This window comes from Centroberyx affinis, unplaced genomic scaffold (assembly GCF_046629955.1).
Source record: "Centroberyx affinis isolate AG114_WGS23_722 - 3 ecotype Tasmania unplaced genomic scaffold, CSIRO-AGI_Caff_v1 ptg002880l_1, whole genome shotgun sequence".
Taxonomy (NCBI): Eukaryota; Metazoa; Chordata; class Actinopteri; order Beryciformes; family Berycidae; genus Centroberyx; species Centroberyx affinis.
In genome coordinates, this window is record NW_027281012.1 from 305,172 (window position 1) to 327,746 (window position 22,575).

General features: G+C 42.1%; 1 protein-coding gene across 4 annotated transcripts in view; it reads left to right on the top strand.

Moving 5' to 3' along the window:
• Positions 1–22,575, top strand: part of LOC139658373 (receptor-type tyrosine-protein phosphatase delta-like) — a 100,556-nt gene that overhangs the window by 56,830 nt on the left and 21,151 nt on the right. The window contains exons 12-26 of one of the 4 annotated variants that reach the window (XM_071536489.1): positions 148–292; positions 2,022–2,327; positions 3,222–3,415; positions 3,965–3,991; positions 4,768–4,885; positions 5,802–6,389; positions 6,838–6,935; positions 7,101–7,357; positions 8,426–8,519; positions 10,898–11,107; positions 12,473–12,633; positions 14,662–14,673; positions 16,315–16,427; positions 18,631–18,672; positions 19,253–19,350. In XM_071536489.1, coding sequence (XP_071392590.1) covers positions 148–292; positions 2,022–2,327; positions 3,222–3,415; positions 3,965–3,991; positions 4,768–4,885; positions 5,802–6,389; positions 6,838–6,935; positions 7,101–7,357; positions 8,426–8,519; positions 10,898–11,107; positions 12,473–12,633; positions 14,662–14,673; positions 16,315–16,427; positions 18,631–18,672; positions 19,253–19,350 — 2,463 coding nt within the window. Of the gene's footprint in view, positions 1–147; positions 293–2,021; positions 2,328–3,221; positions 3,416–3,964; positions 3,992–4,767; positions 4,886–5,801; positions 6,390–6,834; positions 6,936–7,100; positions 7,358–8,425; positions 8,520–10,897; positions 11,108–12,472; positions 12,634–14,658; positions 14,674–16,314; positions 16,428–18,630; positions 18,673–19,252; positions 19,351–22,575 lie in introns of all 4 variants that reach the window. The other 3 variants (XM_071536490.1, XM_071536492.1, XM_071536491.1) reach the window with 3 other exon arrangements.

A 22,575-nucleotide genomic window follows, 5' to 3' on the forward strand; every position in this document is an offset into this window, starting at 1 on the left:
TTGTTTAAACTCTCACTCTTGTATAAGCTTGTCTAAACTCTCAAATTCTATGGATTGTATTCATGTGATCGTATTCTTATATTCATGTTTTTATTTGAAACTCCCTGGTATTGAAGAGAAATTGATAATGTGAAACTTTCTTCACAGAAACGCATCAGCTTCGAGCCAACCACCACATACCTACTGAAGGACTTGAAGCCCTTCACTACTTATACTTTCCAGCTAGCCGCCCGTAGTAAACATGGAGTTGGAGCTTACACCAACGAGATCTCTGCTGAAACTCCGCAAACACGTAGGTCCTCTTCCTTATCTAACCTATAGATGTAGACAAATAGAGTTGAAACCATTTGGGAAGAAAACACATTTTCAAATGCATTCCTAATTTTATGTGTGCTGCACAATCCAAATATGAAAAAACAAACAAAAAGAAAAACACGTCAGGAAGGTCTTGGGCACAAATAAATTTTTTTAAAGGGTTGATGCATTTGAAAATAGAACAGATTTCAACATTTGAAGTAGCAAATACATATTTTGAAGTCTACCTGACCATGCACTATTCACTTTGAAAAGGTTGCATGGGCAGCGTACACCCGGGCTTTCCTGTGAAGTCAGGAGGCAAGGTTACAGAATCTACTCCTCTCCACCTTTGTTGTGCAAAAACATTCCTGACTCAAGTGAATAATAGAACCTTGAATTATTCATATGAATGTCCATATCCGTCTCTCTTTATATTAGCAAAAGGGCACGGTTGGCCTATAGGAAACCTTGTCTCTTGACATTGCATGTTAGCCGAAAAAAGAGAATAGCATATTGAGACTGAGCTTTCTATGTCGCTAAACACCGACAATAACCAGCTATCTGGAGGTCAAAGGGTTTTTCCCATTTTCATGATGAATGGGCATTGACGCTAATCCTCAAGTCAAACATAAATCAAGAAAGTTGTGGAATAAAGATATCGTAGAAAGCTCAAAGCAAGTATTGTCTCTGTAGTTAGGGACATTCCCACCAAAAGACCTCAGGTTTATGAAGCAGATGGAAATTGCAAAATCGGATTGAGTTGTGGATTAAGAAATGAAAGAGCATGCAGTACAGTTAATCTTGTTTTGATCACCACTAAGAGGAGAACTCCACTTAAATCCTAATTGAAAAAAGATTGTAACCTTTTATTGCCTTTGCACATCTGAAATAAATCTGAGGTCTCTGAAAGACAAGGGCAGAGAGAAGGTAGGTATAAAAGTTCAAAAGTTCAAACTCTGCCCAGATGTAAGAGGTAAATGATGAAGTACACAAATAAAAAAACAGTGCATGCCAACGTTATCAGAATCTAATAAATCAGTCATGTCTCCTTGGGAAGTTCTCTGTTGTACAATCAGGCTTTTACCACAAACCAACAGGCTTCGGAAAGGTTGGTGACAAATACAACATTTTCTACTTTGAACTAGTTAAAGCATCAACCTTTGTGTTTTTGGATTGATGGTAACTGCTTGCCAAATTCATAGTTGTCATAGTTATTACCTAATTTAATTTGGAATGATTTATCTTATAAGTTATTTCTGAAATACATTCAAATATATTTCTATTTTTATATTTATTTCTTTGTCAAATCTAAGGAATTAAAGGCTCTAGACTAACAATATGGTAGGATATATAAGATTTTTTTATTTCCTTTTTTTTTTAACTAAGGTAGGTTAAATATTGTCAAGCTATCCTTTATCGAATCAACCTCTTCCATACATCATCAGTGTGTATAATTTTGTGTTGGTCTTTTCCATTTGTTTTTTCTTCATTTGTGATATTTCATTGACTTAAAATACCATTTATTTACCCACATAAGTCCTTGTGCTTTGTCCTCATTTTGTGTTATTTTATTTCCCTCTTCCTTTTCTTTGTTTGGTCATTTCTACCATCATCACCCCAATCAAATCAAAAACTGAAACTCCCTCCAAACAAAATCCAACTCAATGAACGGCCTGACCAAACGAAAACCCCTACTCCTACTCCGAATCCAACCCGCCAATCAGAGCCCTCAGGCCCGCCTCAGGATGTCAAGTGCTATAGCCCCAGCTCCACCAACATCCTGGTAAGTTGGCGGCCACCCCCGACGGAATTACAAAATGGGATCATAACAAAATACACCGTACAGTACGCCGCAGCCGAAGGAGAGGATACCGCCGCTGGCCAAATCTCCGACATCCCCCCGGAAAACTCCCAGTACCTTTTGGAAAACTTGGAAAAATGGACGGAGTACCGCGTGACAGTCACTGCTCATACAGATGTGGGAGCAGGACCGGAAAGCTTGCCACAGCTCGTCCGCACAGAGGAGGATGGTATGTGTTCGATATAACACTGCCCTGGCTGCAAATCAAGTCTACCCCCTTAACCCACCCCCTCAAATACTAATAGCCTTGCCTTCTTTCTACAAATCCCTCTTCTTTTCTACCCCCTCTGCCTGCTTCTAATAACAACTGATGGCACTTTATATTTTTAGCCCACTTTTACTAACATGGACTATGCAATTTTTTCCCCAAACAAACTGCGACTCACTTTGTGAAAGCCCTTTTTTTTTTGGCTTTTTTTTTCTCCCAACTCAATTTCAACACATGGTATGGCATTTTGAGCTGCAGGCCTCCAACTTCCAGTCCCAACTGTCATTTTTGAGCTTGAGCTTGAAATTTTCACTTTTTGAATAGCAACTTTTTTATATATAAATAGCTTTCACTTTTTGAGGAACTTGACAAAGGGACAAGTTCTGGACAGTGGGAACAACACAAGGTGGAAGGAATTTTGTTGAAGGCCATTTTTGATATTTTTTCCCCTCATACAATCTAATCATTTTTAATTCATTTTTCCTCGCTCCATAGCCAAAATTCTTGTAGTGCTTCAAGCATTTGAAGCGCTTGAAGCCCCCCCTTTGGCTCCACTTTTCTATTTTGACAAAACACATTTTTATTCCATGTTTTTAAAATCCACTCTACCCATTTTTAATGTTTCAAGATTAGGTCAGTTGTCAGACCTGTTTTTGCCGTTGTTTTTTTTTTTTTTTTTCCTTGCCATTGTTGAAATATTGATGTCATACAGTGCTTGTTGCAGTTTGCTGCACTTTTGTAATTTTTGATCATCGCAGCATTTTGCGCTACGGCTTTGGGCTGGATTTAAAAGGAGGGTGAAGGGGTTCTCTATAATTTTGACCTTTTTTCTCTTATCCCATGGTGTTCCTCCAGTTCCCAGCGGGCCACCTCGTAAAGTTGAGGTGGAGGCTGTCAACTCCTCATCAATTAAAGTGATCTGGCGCTCGCCGATGCCCACCAAGCAGCACGGTCAGATCCGAGGGTACCAGGTGCACTATGTCAGGATGGTTAATGGGGAGCCCACGGGACAGCCAGTCATCAAGGACATCCTGATCGATGATGCCCAGGTAAAGCACCCTCCTCAGCCAGCCACCTCATCTCTCACACACATACTATCTCTCTCTCTTTTTCTCTTCCTCACCTTCAAGAGTCTGCATACGTTCCGTAGCGGAGTCGTTCGCTTGGGGAGTGGGGAAAAAGACAGCTATTTCATAATTGCTGCACTTATAGTTCAAAGATATAAGCTTCCGCACTCTCCATTGCAAGTTTCACATTTATTGTGACAAAAAGCTTATAGTTAAAGGCATGCACTTACAGTTAAGTTAGAGGCAAGTGAAAACCAATACATGAATCATCAATTATGGCAGTGACTATTTAACTGTTTTGCCACCGATCACAATTTAACCGGGTGCACATATACAGCAGGATGTACATTTGTCCACATACCACCATGTACATATGATTATTGTTGCCGTTATTTTAATTGTTTCTGACACCAAAGAAATTGACTGGATGGGTTAATTCCAAGACAGAATTGTCTTTCACTAGTGACTAGTATCTGTACTTGGCCTTATTTGCTTTTTTCTTTTCTTTCCATATTCTTATATCGTAATCAGTGGGAATATGATGATTCAACTGAACATGTGAGTAGATAAGAAACTTGACCAAGTTCCAATCCTGTTTTCCCCAACTCCCATCCTCTGCATGAACTGCATGTGTCTTTTCTGCATTACCAGTTCATGACCAAGCTTTGAACAACAGACTGAGCAACATTTCACCTTCTTGTGATGTTTATCCTAAAACTACAGATACAATGCCTTGACTAACACTTTGTTCAAAGGGAATTAATCCTAACCACCAAATGGCAGAATAGATGTTAACCTTAAAGAGTAACTAAACCCCAAACCCAAATCTGTGTAAAGCCTGACATCTGAAAGGTACAAAGCATGCTACTGAAATGGCCATCTGCTATTGGCTGATCTTTGGTGCCAGGTGATGTCACCACCTGTTGCACTCTATAGAAGGTGACATCACCTGGCACCAAAGATCAGCCAATAGCAGATGGCCGTTTCAGTAGCATGCTTTTTACCTTTAGATGTCAGGCTTTACACAGATTTGGATTTGGGGTTTAGTTACTCTTTAAAAAGGTTATGATTGATAAGGTGATAATTGCCGTAAGCTATCTTGTTTGAGGCCAAGGGAGCATACTACTTTGCTAATTGTTATTTAATAACCAACCCTGATCAACTCTATCCTCTTATACTGCAGTGTGTGTCCCAGTTCTTAGTGCATGCTGAGACCATGTGTCCTTTATGCCCTTTGCGATGTTAATGTTGACATCACATCCAACTCCTACCCATTCTCCTACCTATATAGCTGCAAATGAGTGTTCTGTGACTAAATTCCTGCTCTTCTACAGGAAATGATCATCACAGACCTGCAGGCTGAGACCACATATTCAGTCGCTGTGGCAGCCTACACGACAAAAGGCGACGGGGCTCGTAGCAAGCCCAAACTGATCACCACCACTGGCGCAGGTAAAGGAACTGTCACCGCTGACAAATCTCCCATGACCCTCTGCTAATGTGCTATGTGATCATCCAAAAAATGCATTTCTGCTGTCTAAAGCTGTGAAATTGTACCCAGTGGAGAAACGCTAGGCAAACATTCTTCCCGGCGGGTATTAAAGTGTGAATGTGGCTAATTGCTGCCTCAATTATTGCAATACCTCTTACCCACTGCGATGACATTGGAATGCTCACTGGGGTTAAAAAAATAATGGAAAGTGAAGTGGGGAAAGGAAAAGAAAAGAAAAAGACTGACGATATAAAGGGAAATGGGGGGCCTGTTCAGCTCTGTCACTCGCTTCTTTTGAGAGAGCTATGCCACAGGAGCCTAACGGCAATTCAGAAGTGCTTCTGAGTGTATGCGTGTGACATGTAATTGAGATATTTTCTAATTTGTCTCAAAGGTCTTTCATGCTGCACCTGTCTACAAGGCCCTGAGATACAGTGTGTGAGATGGAAGAGAAAAGAAGAGATAGATATGGAAAAGAAAGATTAGATAGAGAGACAGACTTAGTTCTTAGAAAATATTATAGAAATTGATTACATTGGGTGTAATAATAGTAATATTCCCCAGACATTTGGTATGAAATTTTATTGTTTTTAAAGAATTATACTTAAAAATGAAGGAATCTCTTAACACTACTTACTCAGTAAGTTTATGTATATACTTTCAATCCCTATTGTCTAATGAAGAGCCACTCTGCGTTGAAATGTTGCACAACTAAAGCATTCAGTTATTCTTTCCTTTTTCAATATTGAGTTCTTTTACTTGTGCATTCGTGAAACTGAATGTATTCTTACTATTTTTAATTCCACAACATTCCATTTGGATGGAAACATGGTTCTTGATATTTACAACGATTTGTTCTTTTCTCCATTGTGTCAGTTCCCGATAAACCTTGGCTCATGGTCAGTACTACCAACATGGGCACAGCCCTCCTCCAGTGGCGTTCCCCGGCATTAACCCACGGGCCCCTGCAAGGCTATCGCCTCCGCTTTGGCCGCAAAGACGTGGATCCACTGACTGTCATCGAGTTCCCCGAGCATGAGAAACACTACACTACCAAAGAGATCCATAAGGGGGCCTCGTACACCTTCCGCCTCTCTGCCCGCAACAAGGTGGGCTTCGGCGAGGAGACGGTCAGAGAGGTCACCACCAATGAGGATGTCCCGAGCGGCTACCCTCAGAACATTATAGCAGAGGGTGCCACTACCACCACCATTCAGGTTAGCTGGAAACCCCTTTTGCTGGTAGAGCGTAACGGCCACATCGTGAAATACGCTCTGCAGTACAAGGACATCAACAGCCCGCGCAGTCCCTCGGAACTTTTCATCACCGCCCCAGAGTCAACTGTCATCTTGGATGGCCTTAAAGCAGATACCACTTATGATATTAAAATGTGCGCCTTCACCAGCAAGGGCTCCGGCCCCTATAGCCCAAGTGTCCAATTCAGGACACAGCCTTTGGATCAAGGTAGGACCATTCCCTGAACCCTCTTAGCCCTCCTCTCCTCTTTTAAAATCACCTTCTCCCTCCACAACCCTTTCCAACAACAGCAGCTTCCTCTGCAAGCCTCAAAAGACAGAAGTTGAAAGAGTATGGGATCAACCAGACAACTTGGTATTAAGCATCTATCTGTCCTATCCTTAGCCTCCCTAACCTAAGAATGAGTTTTAAAAAAACAGTAAAAGGAGTAAGTATGCGTGTCCCTTGTGTTGTCAGTCAAGCAAAGGTCAGTCATTAATTTTAAGAGGCGGTGTTGGTAAGAAGGTAAGAAGGGGAGTGTTTTAAGCTCACTGTAGTGCTGATTTCAGGCTTGTTTTGAAGGGAAACGTACCCAGGTAAGCACTGGTGTGGAACTACTGGTTGATAAAGATGTTTTTTTGTGTCTAAATCATCCGCTCCCCCTTTCTTTTAGCAGTGTTTGCAAAAAATTTTCACGTGAAAGCTGCCATGAAGACATCGGTGTTGCTCACCTGGGAAATCCCAGACAACTACAACGCAGCTCAACCCTTCACTGTGAGTCTCTAGATATGTGGGCACATATTCTGTATAGAGTTACACAAAGTAACTCATCACCAAACGGATTGCCATGCTCGTAGTACTCCAGACAATGCTATGAAACACTTTTTCGTAGTGTACTGTGAGTGCGCTAAATGTTAACATCGACTCATTCCCGTCCAGATCCTCTACGATAATGGGCAGAGTGTGGAGGTGGATGGAAAGCTCACCCAGAAGCTGATTACGGGTCTTCAGCCTGAGACGCAGTACTCCTTCCTCCTGACCAACCGTGGGAACAGCGCCGGAGGTCTCCAGCACCGCGTGTCCACCATGACAGCCCCAGACATCCTCCGCACCAAACCCTACCTGATTGGCAAGACTAACTCTGACGGTATGGTGACTGTTGAGCTACCGTCGGTGCAGACATCTGAGAAAGTCAGGTGAGTGGAGAGGATGAAGCAACAGCTAATTTCTATTTGATTGTAATTGTATCAACTGTTGAGCCTAATATGATTTGACTTAGTTAAAATGGCTCTTTGGTGGGTCTATTCAGATCTATAAAACTTGTAATGACATCTGCATGGTGCAGTTAAAGCTTTCTCTTGCCATTGCTCACGTCCATATTAGTGATTTTTCTATTCCTATTTCTTATTGATGCATTGTAAATGGCAACAAACAAATTAGCTTAATAGCTGATTTATATTCATTCTTACGTTTCAGTATAATATCCAGTTCACCTCAGACATTGCAAGTGGAGGCAGCCCGACTCATTTAAGCCCACTCCTCTAAGCCCTATAAAGTCTCTTATAGCCTTTTTAACAAAGCCTGGGGTTGTCAGAAGGCCAAGGAGCACATCCGATTGCAGACTGGCGCTTCAAACCCATCTTGGGTTTTTGATCTTGCTGGATGCACTTGGCCCACTCTCTCCCAAGCCAGAGCTTAAGCTAATTAGTTTCCCATTAGCCTGCCACACTGCCTTCCTGGCTAACGCTAGCTAGCGCTGTGCCCAGCCAGGAAGCCCAAAAAACTCTGGCAGAGGCCATTATCTCTCTTGCCGCCCTGATGGAGGGATGAAAATCCCTCTAATTCCATATCTTTTCAGCGTGCACAGAGGGCTCCTAATTAGCCCACGGGGGGCCTCAGTGAGGTGTAACCGTGGTGCCTGACTTCTCTGAACATGCCTCAATTAAATGGAAAACATGGAGGAAAATAGTCTAAATCGAGTGATAAGGAATAGCATAACTTGCTAATTGCATGATCATGTGTCCTTTTTCAGCCATTTGTGGTAAGCAGCCTACCCTCTCTAATGCAGACAGACACTGTGTGCACTGTGCAGTGCTGAATCTGTGATTGCTGTGATATGAGGTTTTGTTTATTTTTATCCAGGCAACAGTGGCCATTGACTTTCAAAGGGAAATGGCCGACTTTGATGTGTGTTTTGAAAACTGCAAGTGATCTTTGACCTTGGCTAGAATGTCAATATGCATTTCCTTTCTCTTTTTTCCCAGGGGATACTACATTGTGGTGGTACCTCTGAAGAAGCAGCGCACTGGCAAGTTTTTCAAACCCTGGGACAATCCTGATGAGATGAATTTGGAGGAGGTATGTTCAAGGGAACAGTTGGTTATGATGACTCAGGTTGCCAGGAAACAAATGGCAAAAAAAAAAGAAATCTAAAATTACATTTACTTGTCTATTATCCCGTTATTGTATTCAGATTACTCTTGAACTGGGTCCAATAAATGGTGTGCATATACCATACTTTTTTTTTTCTCCACAAATCTGGAAGAAAGGAGTTGAAGAGACAGAAATCTTACTCTGCAGTTAAGAGGGCAGGGGAAACAGGAGACGAGGCTCGCTGATTGACGCAAATAGCTGCAGAGAGCATTGTTCATATGGAAATGAGAACATGAAGTAGCCATCAAGTGCACTGCAACTCAACCACCATTCCCACCTCCTCCTCCTCTCTGTGTCTGTGGTAATTACCTGAAGAGCTGCATCAGGCCTTCGCGTCTCTTCTCGTTCCAGGGAAAGCTGGGCTACTGCTTATGTACAAAGCACTTGACAACTTTTATATTTAGCCAGTCTAGATAATTCAGGAGCTTCTGTGCATTGCGTGCATGATTAAATGCGTTAGCGAATGAAAGCTTTTATCACTATTTTTATAATTATTTAGCAGTGCTTATTTTACATGTGGCTTATTGCAGATGCAGACACTGTCAAAAACTGGCCGCTCTCTGCCTACATACTCTGTTTTTAGCACATAGTCTCTCTCCGAGCAATATATGAAAGTGTAAACTTCCAAAAAAGTTACTCTCCCTCAGGTCTACTTGAATTTCTTAATACAAGTTGGAAATCTGCAATGGATTTGTATTTGAATCCTCACAATTTATAGCTTATTTGAGAATATTTAGAGAATATTTGAGATTTAAAATTTTCACTTTTGTGTAAACATCACAATAAATCAAATGTCTGGGAATGGCTAAAAGAAAACACACACACTGTCTCATCTGGCATTGGCTTTATAGCTCATGCCTACAGGCCCATGTCTGTAGCCTTGACCGATTGCCCAAAAGTTGCCCCTCTGTCAGAATTTATTTGTTTGTCAATATTGGCACTCACCTTTTCACAACTTTTCCCAAGGGCAGCCAGATTTAGCCGTGTTGACAGGAGAGATGATTGAAGACATTATCGGGCAGCACCAACAGCCCCGCAGCCAAAACAGCACACACAAGAAGGCACACACACTCCAGCTTGAATGACAGGCGCGCACGTGGATGCACATGCACCACCACACACACTAGTGCACACAAGTGACAGACTGAGAGAGATATGAGGTCAGTCGCCAAATAGCCAGTCTTGATTAGCGCGTTTATATGATGCACAGTTGATATGTGAAGTTTAAATCCTGACAATACAGACTTGGATGAAGGAAGCAGTCTTAAGTATTTCTTTCAGCTTATCATTATTATTATTGGAGGTTGGGGGAAGAGAGTTGTTTTTCTGAGCTGATGACACTAATCATGACTGTTACAATGAGGAACTTACTTATAGGAGTGGTGTGGGAAAAGATGGGACTGTTCATGTGTATGCAAAAGTTTATGTGTGTATGAATGTACGGATAATAGCTCATGATGACGAAGTACAGTATTGTTGTTTCACTTGTACTTGTAGGGATATGGTGCTGATTTCCTTTTGCACTTTTGCAATGAATATCATCACCTGCATTTATGGCTCTATAATAGAAACATGACATACTAAACTACATTCAGTTTTTGTTATTTATCAACTATTTCCAACCTTAACCTGTTACTTAGTATTTTTGTTCAACCAATGCTCTCACAAATTAATTTAGGTACCGCTGCCAGTAGCATATTTCAATTTTTAGGATATAATTTGTGATACTTGGCAGGATATAGCTTTGAGCCATTTGTAGAAATAATACATAGTTTATCCTCACTTACTTTTCATATCTTTCACTCTCATTCACATTTGGGAAATGACTAATGGGGAAATACTTAACAATGGAACATCGTTAATCAGATCCAGTGGAAAGAGAGTGAAAATGGTGATTTGCTTCCCTAAATTTTGTTCATCTACACGTTTGGCCATCTTAGGCAAAAATGTTTCTGATTGTATCTACTAGAAAAAAAAAAGAATTGAGTTGTGTAAGTTTTGAAATTAATTTAGTCTCTTTTTATTGTTTGAAGCTGTTGGATAATGCTCAAATGTCTTATATGTTGGAAATCCACACAATCTCATAATCTTGTAATCTTTTGTAGTCCAAAACAGATGAAACAACTCAGTGATCTTTTCTGTAATGTTCTGCCTTCTGCAATCAGCATTTTGAGCTTCTGTAATCAGAAAAAAATCTAAGACAGATTTGCTTTGCATGGATGTGTGTGTGTGCGTGCTGGAGAGCGAGTTCGATGTGTGCCTTTGCGTTATCAACTGTCCACATCATATTCTTTTCACTTTAGCTGCTGAAAGAGATTAACCGAACAAGCAGAGGCCTTCGATTCCGGAGGCAAGCCGAACCCAAAGCCTATATCGCTGCCTACTTCAAAGACCTGCCCACAGAGTTCACCCTGGGAGACGCCAAGATCTATGGCGACTTTGAAAACAAGCAGCTCCAGAACGGCCAGGAGTACATCTTCTTTGTGCTCGCCGTCCTGGAGATGTCTGAAAACGTAAGTCTGCCTTATTTTTTGGAAAGCTTTCTCTCCTGCTCTCTTTCTCTCTCTCTCTCTCTCTCTCTCTCTCTCTCTCTCGCTCTCTCTCTCTCTGTGTCTCAGTTTTATCCATATTTGTCTCTTATTAGACTTGACAACACAGTTCAGCCTCAAACATGAACTTGCTCGCCTCTGGCAATTCCCTTGCAAGCGATCTCATGTTCTCTGTGCTAAAAATAGTTTGTTAATAGTCAGAGAGGGAAAATTCACAGCTTCACGGCAGGGGGGCTCGTCTCCTGGTTAGATGTGCTACTTTGAGTCCATTTGAGGCTGTGTTTCAAAAACCTAAAACTGCAGCTGCCCCCAGAAGCTGACCCCTACTGCTGTAGGGAGGGAAACCCCTCAAGACCTTAGCCGATTGCAAGAATACCTCGATAACACGGCTTCTCTTTAATTGCGCCGTACGTGCGGCCCACCTTATCTCCACTGCTGCAGCTAGTGTGTATGTGTGCGTGCGTGTGTGTGTGTCTGTCTGGACAGAAGACCAGAAAGCTGCATGATTAGGCAGCTGCAGGCAAGATGATGGATTTGATGAGGTGCGAGGACTATAGCGCAGCCTCACACTCTCTCAGCAGCCCTGAGTTCAGGTAGAGCAAAAACGATAATGATGGACGGAGGGAAATCTCTAATTTGCCCACCGAAGCATATATTTGCTTTTTCTCTTCCCCCAAGCCCATTTTTTAATCTCCCCTCAGAATGTGAAATGGCTCAATCAAGCTCCCATAAATGAGAGATATTGAGATCACTTTGGTTGCTCAAATTGCAACTTAGCAAGAACACACACATAGGAAAACGTTGAATTGGCATTTATTTTGTATTGGTGGTGATAATGTCTTTGTCTGAGTCTGGCTGGATATGTTCTGTCGCGGGGGTAAATTAATTGAAATCTTGTAGCAATGCTTTGAATATCTTAGTGTCCCCACAAGAGTCTGGATCTATCTTTCAGCATTCAGTTGTAAGTGCTGATGTAACTTTGAGCTTTGAGTTTTACAATGTGCCAGCTTCCAAAGGACCAATTAATGCACAAGCAAGAAAACGGTCTCCCTAAATCGCTGCAAAAGCTATGACAGATTAATAATGCAGTTAGGAGCAAGAGGAGGTCCATACCGTATTTCCTATATTATATTACCGGTCACTCAGGTCACACCGGTAATACTACTACTGACAAGTTAATGGTTGTCAGTAGCCAAGCATTACAGATTCCTCAAAAGAAATTGTAGGCATTATTCTGTGCTGCTATATCTCTAGCATATGATGGTGAAAGAAAGCATGACAGATTTTACAATGGAATATGGATCATTCATTTGCATTTCCCTCCCTCAGACCATGTATGCCACCAGCCCCTACTCCGACCCGGTTGTGTCAGCCGACATCGACCCCCAGCCAATCATCGATGAGGAGGAGGGGCTTATCTGGGTGGTGGGCCCTGTGCTAGCTGTCGTCTTCATCATATGTATCGTCATTGCCATCCTCCTCTACAAGAGGTGAGGATATAAAATGATAACGCACACATCAGAATCAGAAACATTTTTATTCCACCAAGTACAATAAATGTATTGTCTTGATAACTTAACACAAGCACATACATTCAGCATTCACATACATATACACATAACACAATAGCATGCAAAAATCTTAGATCAGCACATTCAAATGCACTAAAACTACGGTGGCAGATCCATCTTAAGACTCTCCCTGACCCTAACTCTGAGGCGCACACATACACACACACACACACACACACACGCGCGCACATGCACACACTCTTTAAATCTCAGACGAGCACATCCAAGCACACTGCCACACAAACCGTCTAGCCATCAAACGCAGACGCCCACAATCCTTCACACAGACGCATGCGTTGACTGAAAGTTAATCAGACACATCCATCTACCCCCTGCACACACAAACACACACACATATACAAACACACACACACGTAAAGCTGTAGCAAACACTTGCGGTGCCGTACTCTCGCACAGAATCAAAACAGCCTTTTGTCTGAAACCCCCTAGTGGAAGCTAGACCGCTTGCTGTCACTGCTCATCAGTCAAGCGTAGGAGGGGAGCTCTCCGACTATCTGCTGCGTGTCATTGCATGTGTGTGCAGCTTTAGAGAGGCCCTGGGGCCCGGGCTGCAGACACCGCCCCCGTCCCTCCCCCTCACCCTCTACTGCCCGTCCCACTGGAGAGCCCTGCTCTAGATCCCGACCGTGACCTCTCACCGGCCTGCTGCTGCTTTGCCATGACACACATATACATGCACTGACACATTTACACACAGATTTTTCTGTCCTCAGCTAATCCTGAGCTGAATTTTACAATAGTCCTGGAGAAGTAATTTTGGGAATGTAAGATTATTAAGTGAAGAGTCAGCGTAAGGTATAATCAGTAACAGTACCAATATTTTAAATAATATTCATCAATAGTATCAGCATAATGTGTTTCATAGAGTAAGAGGTTTAAGCCTACAGCTTTATGCTGAATCTCTCTTTGATCTTATTGTCCTCGGATTCCATTCATATCGAGTTTTGGATCGGGTCGGACCAAGGTGAGCCGAGAAGTGAACTGCCGCGCCCGAAAACAAAGATTGTGCAGGGGCTTCGCAATTTCTGTTTGTGTCCAGCAGATTTACACAACAATTGCCAAGTCAATGTCACCGCCATGTTGGGGAACATTCCGGTCCATAACCAGGAGATATTTCTCTTGTCAAGATCAATTTTTATGTGACAGAACGCTCCTCTCGGGTGGAACAAAGGACAGCAGCCATTGTTATGTTGAGTCCTGGGAAAGGACATGAGGATAGCCACATGCAACATCATCAGTGAAGTACATAAATCAGTCACAGTGCATTCTACTCCTACACATAGTGGGAATAATTTAAGTCAACTTTAATGTTAAATTGTAAGTCAAAATGTCTTGTCTGCTACTAGACCCTCCTGAAAATAGATTCAGGTCATGATTGAATAAAAAAGTCTGGCAATATACCTCTTAATGCTTCCAAAGCTTAATTTATACACTTACATTTATAATTGATATCCCGAATGTTGTCTTTTTTCTGAGCTATAGTACCAAATACATAATTCTTGAATTTAATAACTGTAACAATGATCGAGTTTTATTTGAGAGGAAAAGACGGACACACCAATTAGGAGTCAAGAGATGACTTTTATGCTTGAACAAGAAGCAATCAGCTGAAACTGCTTGAAATAGCAAAGATACAATGTAAAAATCTTGGATGCACCTGGGACAAAACTGTAGTATTTGAAACACAAGAGCCCCAAGGCTGCATAATTGAGCATAATCTCTGAAGTGAAGCATCACTAATCTTGCACGCAAAGCAAAACTGAGATATGATTGGTATCGTTTGTCTCTCATGCAGTCAGATGTGTATTCCCATTCATTCAGTTATTCCAAATAATTTATATTAAGCTGCTGGAATTCAGTGTGCAAGCCAAAGGGTCCTAACATCTAATGTGTCGAAATTTCTTTCCTTGCTAACCAATGGAGCAGCAAACCAGACAGGTAAGAGTGAGCGAGAGAGATAGAAGAAAACTTCCCCACCAACCCTTTTTCTCCCTGGATCGTACATACAGCACCCTAAATTCAGCATACAAGCACATAGCATACATACATTATACCAACTAAGACTACTGAGATCACTGTAACTGGACAGAGCAAGCAAAAATGTTCACCCACTGGATTTAATGTAACCAACTCATATCCACCAAGAACCTGCTAGACACTTCAATAGTAATGGTTAGGACATGTATTGAGCTCATCCATTTCTTATCACCTGCATGCTTAACACCATCTACCTGCTGTTTCACATGGTCATTGCATGCCAAGCTATCACCAAGATATATTTTCAACAGAATTGCAACTACATCCCAACACACATTTGGGGTAACTTAACACCCACTTCACTCAGCTTTCTGGTAAAACCACTGCCAGCTTTTTATTGCATTTCTGCTCAACATAATTGATACTTTCACAAGCATTTTTGCATTTTTCCCCTTTCAAATTCAATTAGATTAGTGTCAAATTCACCATTTAGCTTTGATTCAAAAGTTATGCTTTAGTGCTAGTTTTGGTGTGATAATATTCAGCTACTCCAAACACTATCATCTACTGTATGTTTGAAGGGTTTGTGTGATCTCCACCATATTTCCAACATCATGTGGCATGGATACGGCACTTCATGAGCATGCTATGCACTCGATGTCATCATGAGCACATTCTGAACACATGTTGAACACATGTTGCTTGCAGCTAGCCATGCCACTTTGTTTCAATGAAGGATGTCAGCAAGCCATTATGTGGAAACTGAAGGACAAATGTAGAGACTTTTTCCTACAGTCTGAAAGAATAATAACCAACTGAGAGTGTTAAACATTAGGGTTGGGCGATAGGACGAATATATCAGCTATCAGCGATTGGCTGAGCCCATCACCGGTTGATTTTTTTGGGTGATTTTTTGGGTGATTTTTGTCATTTTATTTTGCTAATTTAATGGTAAATAATTAACCTGTAAAGCGCAATTCAACGCGTGCACGAATAGGAACTGGCAGTTGGAGTTGGGCCATATTATGCACGTTCTTGTTGCACTGATTTCCGACAGGTTTTTACACAAAACAGGGCAGTGAGTGACTAAATGACAATTAAGCCGTCTTTAGTGGTTGCTGTCAGATCGATTGGTGCTGAAAAGCAACATCAATTCATAAATCATATTTGAGAACTAGACCAAAAGCTGTATGTGCAGTTGTGCACCTTGATCATTTAATAGCATAATATGTTATCCCTGCCAGTTTGTTCATTTGGAGGCTGCAAGCGGAGGCGTCCTTCATCTGACGCCATCTGACTCTTTTTCAAATAGTGTCAGACAGCTGTTCAATCTTTTGCCGGCACTACTCATTTGCAAAGATGGCAAATTACTTCATTTAGGTCCTTCGGCTTGCCAGTTTCGTCCGTCAAAATCCGAAATAGGGGATTTTGTATTCTTTTTGGCAACGAGCTCTTCCATGATTGTTCGCTGAAGATGGCGTGTGGGGAGTGGGGGTCTCCCCCGCCCCCTGCGCACGCCGCACACACACCTGCGTGAAGATATCGACAATTGCCGGTTGATGGGCTGACGGTGGCCTCACTGTTTTTTTTTTTCTTTTGCAGGAAAAGAGCAGAATCCGAAGCGAGGAAAGGAAGTCTACCCAACAGCAAGGAAATGCCATTGCATCATCCCACGGACCCAGTGGAGCTCCGACGCCTCAACTTCCAAACACCTGGTAAGTTCTCCAAATCAATCCAATGAGGTCCATGTCATTCACTGTGAATACACAGATCAAAATGCATTGTGATAATGTATGCCAATGCTATAGATTGCTCACTGATTACAGAAAAAAAACATCTTCTGTGACACCAGTTGAATACTCAGTACCCTCATAATTATCTTCATTGATCATTGAAAGCTTTTTTTGTTGTTGTTTTTTTATATATCATCCATTGCCTGTTCATTTGCTCTCTGCTGACATTGAAGTGCAATACGGTAACTCCCCTAACTGTTCTCATTACCATTGCACTGAGGACCGGCACTAAAGAAGTGAGCAGTGTGCAGCTAGACAATGGACAGGTGGCTTAGAGAAGGCACAGAGGGTCAAAACTGGCCGGGTCCTCCCTGGAGAGACTGCTTAGTGGAGAGTGGAGAGGCAGGAATGCAAGCTTGACAATTTCATGGCAGCTGTCATCATCCTGTGCACCTGTGTCGTCCAGGTCATCAAGACGCGTCACGCTCATTCAGAATAGCGCAGCACTATCCTGTTGTGTGGAAGTCACGGGACGCCGCATTGTGGCGGCTAGGGAACTACGAAAGGTGTCATGACTCGGCGGCACATTTTGTATGCGAGCCAAAAGAGCGGTGACAAGCCGCGAACACGAGTGTTTACTCCCTCTGACCTTTAGTGGCGAGGTGAGCGGTGGTCACGCTTTGGCTCAGTCTCCATGTGGCCTTTTCTCGCCTGGGGAAAAAGATGGGAGTCACAGTCCATTTATCTCCCGGAAAGGCGGTACGCATCTTTGCCTCCTCCTGACCGAAAGAGACACACTCAACTGCCGTTTGAGTTCCTCTGGCACCGACTGCTTTGGGACAGGTGTTCAGAGACTGCCAATAATGTTGTAATATCAAAGCCATATTTTTCAGGTCAGCTAGTATGAAAGGAGGATGAATTATCCCTGCAGGCTCGTTTTTGAAAAAGATTATGCATATTTATGAAAGCTCTTCAATGACGTTAGGACCATTACCGGCTGTTTCATCCTGGCAGAGGGGTATTTTTCCTTTCGATTCAGAGTGATCTCAACCACCCTCCCACTATTTCAGTCGACTCTCAAGCCATCTTTTTTTTCCCCAGCAGCCTTTCTGAGAGCCGGTATCTTGGCTCTCTCGCTGCTGAAAAGGCCCAAACATTTTTTTTTTCTCCCCCACGTGACCGCATCCTCTCAAGCCCTGAAGCGGCGCTACATTAGACCGCCTCTTTCCCCCACTCTCTCTACCCTCCCTCTCACCTCTTTGCCCCTCAATGGACATTTTCATCTTAAGGATGCTTGATGTTTGAGCGACGCAGTGTGGCAAATGGTACTTTCATTGTCCCCAGTGGTGGAAATGGATTTTGAGTGGCGGGCCGCAATAGAAAGACCCTTTGCCATCTTTCAGTGAGACATGAGAGTGGGAGGGAAAACGAGGCCCCGCTTTTTCCATTAGCTAATGCCCACTTGTGCCGTCAACCAAGATGAAACATCACATGCATGTTGGAGAGAGACATGTCACCCAAGCGGTGTGGCAAAAAGGCACCCATATCCATCAGCCACAAAAACCCAGCTACCTGGAACTTGTACTGTTGTCACAAACCCCCCTGTGGCCAAAGAGGTGTCCTCAGTTAGCGTCTCAGCAGCTGTACTTCAGCATTGCTCAAACCTACACACACACATCCCTGCGCTTGTGATCTTGCCCTACACCTTAGCTCCCTAAATATGCTGATGCAACATATACGTTGACTACCACCCCACATTCAACAATGTCAATTCTACATCGTCAAAGTCAAGCAAACTTAAATGCAGGCTGGAACTTTGTGCTGCAGACTTTGCAAGCAGTATATTATCTGGTCAGCGTTTTCAGCTGAAATGAATGTCAAATAATATCCTATGGTTGCTCAACTTTGGTCTGTAGAGTCTCAAAATACTCTATGCTGCTGGGTTGTTGTTTTTTTTAACTGACTGTATGCTTTCTGTTCTCCTATGAAATAAGCATGGTGGCATAGACAAGCTTCTAGCATGTTGATTTGTATGTTACTAACTGATGTCACATTTACACGTAGTCATTCAATAACTAGTTCTTGTCACGTTTCAATTTCTGCCCTCTGTTTGGAAAGAAAATATAGCCATCACATTGCTATGACCTCTGCGACCTATTTATTTACACCGCCGTTTCCTCCACAGGTTCAGGTGCGCCCGGTTACCCCAGTAACCTCCATTCGTCAAGTTAGTTGGTCTCGTTTACGCATTTGACATGATTTCGTTTTGTTTTTTTTTTGTTTTTTTTTTAGCTTTTATTTCCCTCTTTTCCTTTTTCTGCATAGCCTTGTATTCCCACCCCCATCTAATCCACTCGGTGTTACTGCTATGTCATCACAGGAGGCGGAGTTTGAAATGACAGCCTGATAATATGTCATCACTCAAAGCAGATGTCAACATCTGGCCTAACTTTTTGATTGTTTTTTTTGTTTTTTTTGTATGTTTGTTTGTGTCTTTGTTTGTTTGTGTCTTAGTGTCACGCTAACTATCCGCCGCAGCTTTCAGTGTGAATAACATTCTTCTCTCACAATAGGGAGAGTCCCAGTGGGGCAAGTGTGCTCGATGACTTCTCATTGGCTTCTGTGTTCATATCCTCTTTATGAGCATGCCCGCTGCTTTGAGTGAACAAACTAGCCTAACAAGTTCCACTTTTCCATCCCCCTGTTACACACACATGCTGCTTATCTAATGATTCACTGTTGGCTTGTGCTCGGGTGATGCCCTCTCACCCCCCTGGTGACTGACCTCCTGTTCATCTGATTGACAGGCATGGCTAGCCACCCTCCGATCCCAATCATGGACCTGGCAGATCACCTGGAGCGCCTGAAAGCCAACGACAACCTAAAGTTTTCACAGGAATATGAGGTAATGATGAGTGCCGACAAAGTCCCACTGTTTGATTGATTAAGCAATTTTGGATAATAGTGGTGTGACTCAAAATAGAGAGACGGAGCTTCAGGCTTTCCTCCGTCAGCCATTTACCATGAACATTATCAAAGTATTTTTTTATTTTTTTTTATTTTAGATTGTTCCAGAGACTATAATACTCTCATCCGATATGAAGTCCACTCTTTGTATGTCTCTTCCACCAATATAGGAGCATGTACCAGATGCTGACATGAGACATGAGATGCCATCTCAAATCACTGTCACTATTGGGTGTAGTGGGCAAAGCCCACAGTCTCGCCATTTAATGATATTTTCCTGGAAGCATTAATCCTATCATTACACACCCATGCTAACCGCACTGCAGCTCAAGCATGCCGCTGTCATGTGGCAGCTGGCTTTGGTGGGTGGGAGCGGGATAGGGGGGTTATGCTCTACTCTCATGGAGAATCTGTTCACCAGACTTACCCACAGATCTCATATCAGTCAATTTGACTTAACAAAGTGAAAATGGAACATTTTGACAGCCACGGCAAACGGAAAAACCTGCATGCACAGAGCATATCTGAATGACAATCATTTTACTATTTAATTTGGCTGCTTGGAAAAGGTCACCATTTCAACAATGTGCTGTAATCTTATTAGCCGAGGCAACACTCAAGCCGGGATTTGTTGGCAAAGTCTCTGTTCCTACATGAGGTGGATATGGGCTAGTCTGCGGTACATTAGGAAGAACATAATCCCATTTCCATGATTTCATCAAGAGAGCATTGTGATGAGAGCCTGTAGTGCCTTGATTGATTACTTGGGCCTCCGCTAATCAAAACAAAAGTTACTATTGTTTTATCCTCCTTCTCACTCGTTGCTCATCACAATCACTCTTTAACCCAGAATTAAATACATGGCAAATGTAATAAATTGCTCTTACATAACTATAGCTCTCCCAAAGCAGAGGGGATTCAGTGTAGAACTGGTAGTAAACAGAAATGCAGGGTTTGGTCAAAATAAAGGACACATCAATCACGAATATCATAATATTTCTAAAATGATCATCATCTTCATCCATCTTTCCTAATAGCAGCATCTGTGATGACTATGCACTAAAAACCAAGCTACAAGATACAGTTTGAACAACTGGCCTCTGCCTATCAACAGATGGAACTATATGTCAAAATTAATCTACCAGCAGAGGATTTTAAAATTGCATCTGATATGTTATCTCGCAATCACAGCAGCATCAAATCAGGTGTTGAGCTGCAGCGACTCGCCAGAAGAGCTTATAAGTGACATGACATCAGTCCACTAGTATATATAGAGAGATTCAAAATAGTTTCTAATTGAGGATGTAATGCTTAGTAGATGGGTGTGGTCAGTTCACTACTGGACACTGGTAATTTATTGACTAACATCATCACCATGCTTGTCTAACCATTTGATGATGTTCTCACTCTCAGAATAGAAATGCATCATGGGATGAAGGTGATCCCTAAGCAATTTTCTGCTAAGTAGTGACAGTGTAGTGATCTACTGCTAACTGCTAAGGAATGGTTGGACCAAAACATGCCGGGAAATGCACAACTATCCTCAAAAACCCTTGACAGCAGGCAGACAATGTGTTTCTTTTATTTTGGCCGTGCACTGTAGATGAACTTGTGTTTGCATCAGCGAAGCCTGAAAAATTGAGCCAGCAGCAGGTCCTTTCAGGGGCATTGTGTGGGATAGAAGCAGTCACCCTCTCTGTGCCCATTTCTCTCTGCGGGTCCTGCCACTGCTCCAGAATCCATGAGGTCACCGTATGGGCGCCTGCCAAGCTGCCCAATCATTATTGCAGCTTAAGTACATTGAATTTCAATTTCATAGTGCTTCCTCGTGAGCAGCGGAGAGCAATTTTGAGAGCACAATGAAACAAAGGTTTTTATTATGAACAGCGTTGCAACCCACTGTTTCAACATACTTTGATAAAATATCAGGCTTAGCCTGGGTGATTTCTGCCGATAAAAAACTCAGTGCTGAGATGTATCGTTGCATTCACATTAAGCTCATATGCTCTTGTCCACAGTAAATGTATTTCCCTCCATGGCCATAGTGAAGTATGATCTAACCTTTGGTTTTTGGGTGATTTCTGCCGATAAAAAACTCAGTGCTGAGATGTATCGTTGCATTCACATTGAGCTCATATGCTCTTGTCCACAGTAAATGTATTTCCCTCCATGGCCATAGTGAAGTATGATCTTTTTCCATCATTACCTTGGTCTATAGAGGAATATTAAAGCTTTTTTTTATATATTTATTGTTCCATTATATCAATTCCCCTAGAAGTATCATAAAAGTGTGTTCACATTTTTATCTACCTAGCATATAAATAAGTCATTAGTTTGTAAGAAAAGTATCATGGGAAATCCTTATTGTCCAAATGTAGGTATTAATTCTGCAGTGTGTCCTTTTGCACTTGGGTTTCTACTAGTCATATCCCCAGTGGACAGCATAATTTAACTCATAAAAGTAGACTCCAGCCATTAAAAGCACGAGCACAATACTTTCACTGTAATGTGAAATGGAATGCCATCTTTCATGTCTTTGTGTTTTCCCTCTACACGCTTGTGATATTACGTTTTATAGATCATTTATCTGTGATCAGGGACCATTCTCAATCCCTGCTTTACAAAGCTGAAGGAGGACTTTGATTGCTGATTCTGTTGAATTGGTCCCAAATGTGTTAGTCTAGTATGTGTCATAAACTCCTACTATTCAAATGACCAATGAAACACAAGCTTTTCCTTTGTGAACAATTAAAATGTTCTCATTGTATATGTCTTATCACTGATATGTGTCTATAGCCAAAGCCAGCAAACGACGCATGCTTGCTCTGGCATAAAGTCATTTAGATAGAGAAGAGTTTACTTTATTTTCACAATTGTTTTTTTCTCCCCCAATGCAGCTTATGAGTCAGATTTTCTGCTGTTGCATGTCCCCTGCCACCTTTAAGATTTGCAGACCAAAAGAGTTGAGCTGGATTCCAGCGCCTGTCGACATCCCATTTTCTAAAGATACTGAGAGGCCAGAATACATTTTACTTAAATTAATGAAGAAAAATTTGAGTTCTGAGTTGGTCAATTCACCAAATATAAATCAGCTTTCAGTCAGAGACTAATCTTTTTTTTTTAACCTTGACTTTTGTGATAACCTTACTTCTTTATCAAGTAC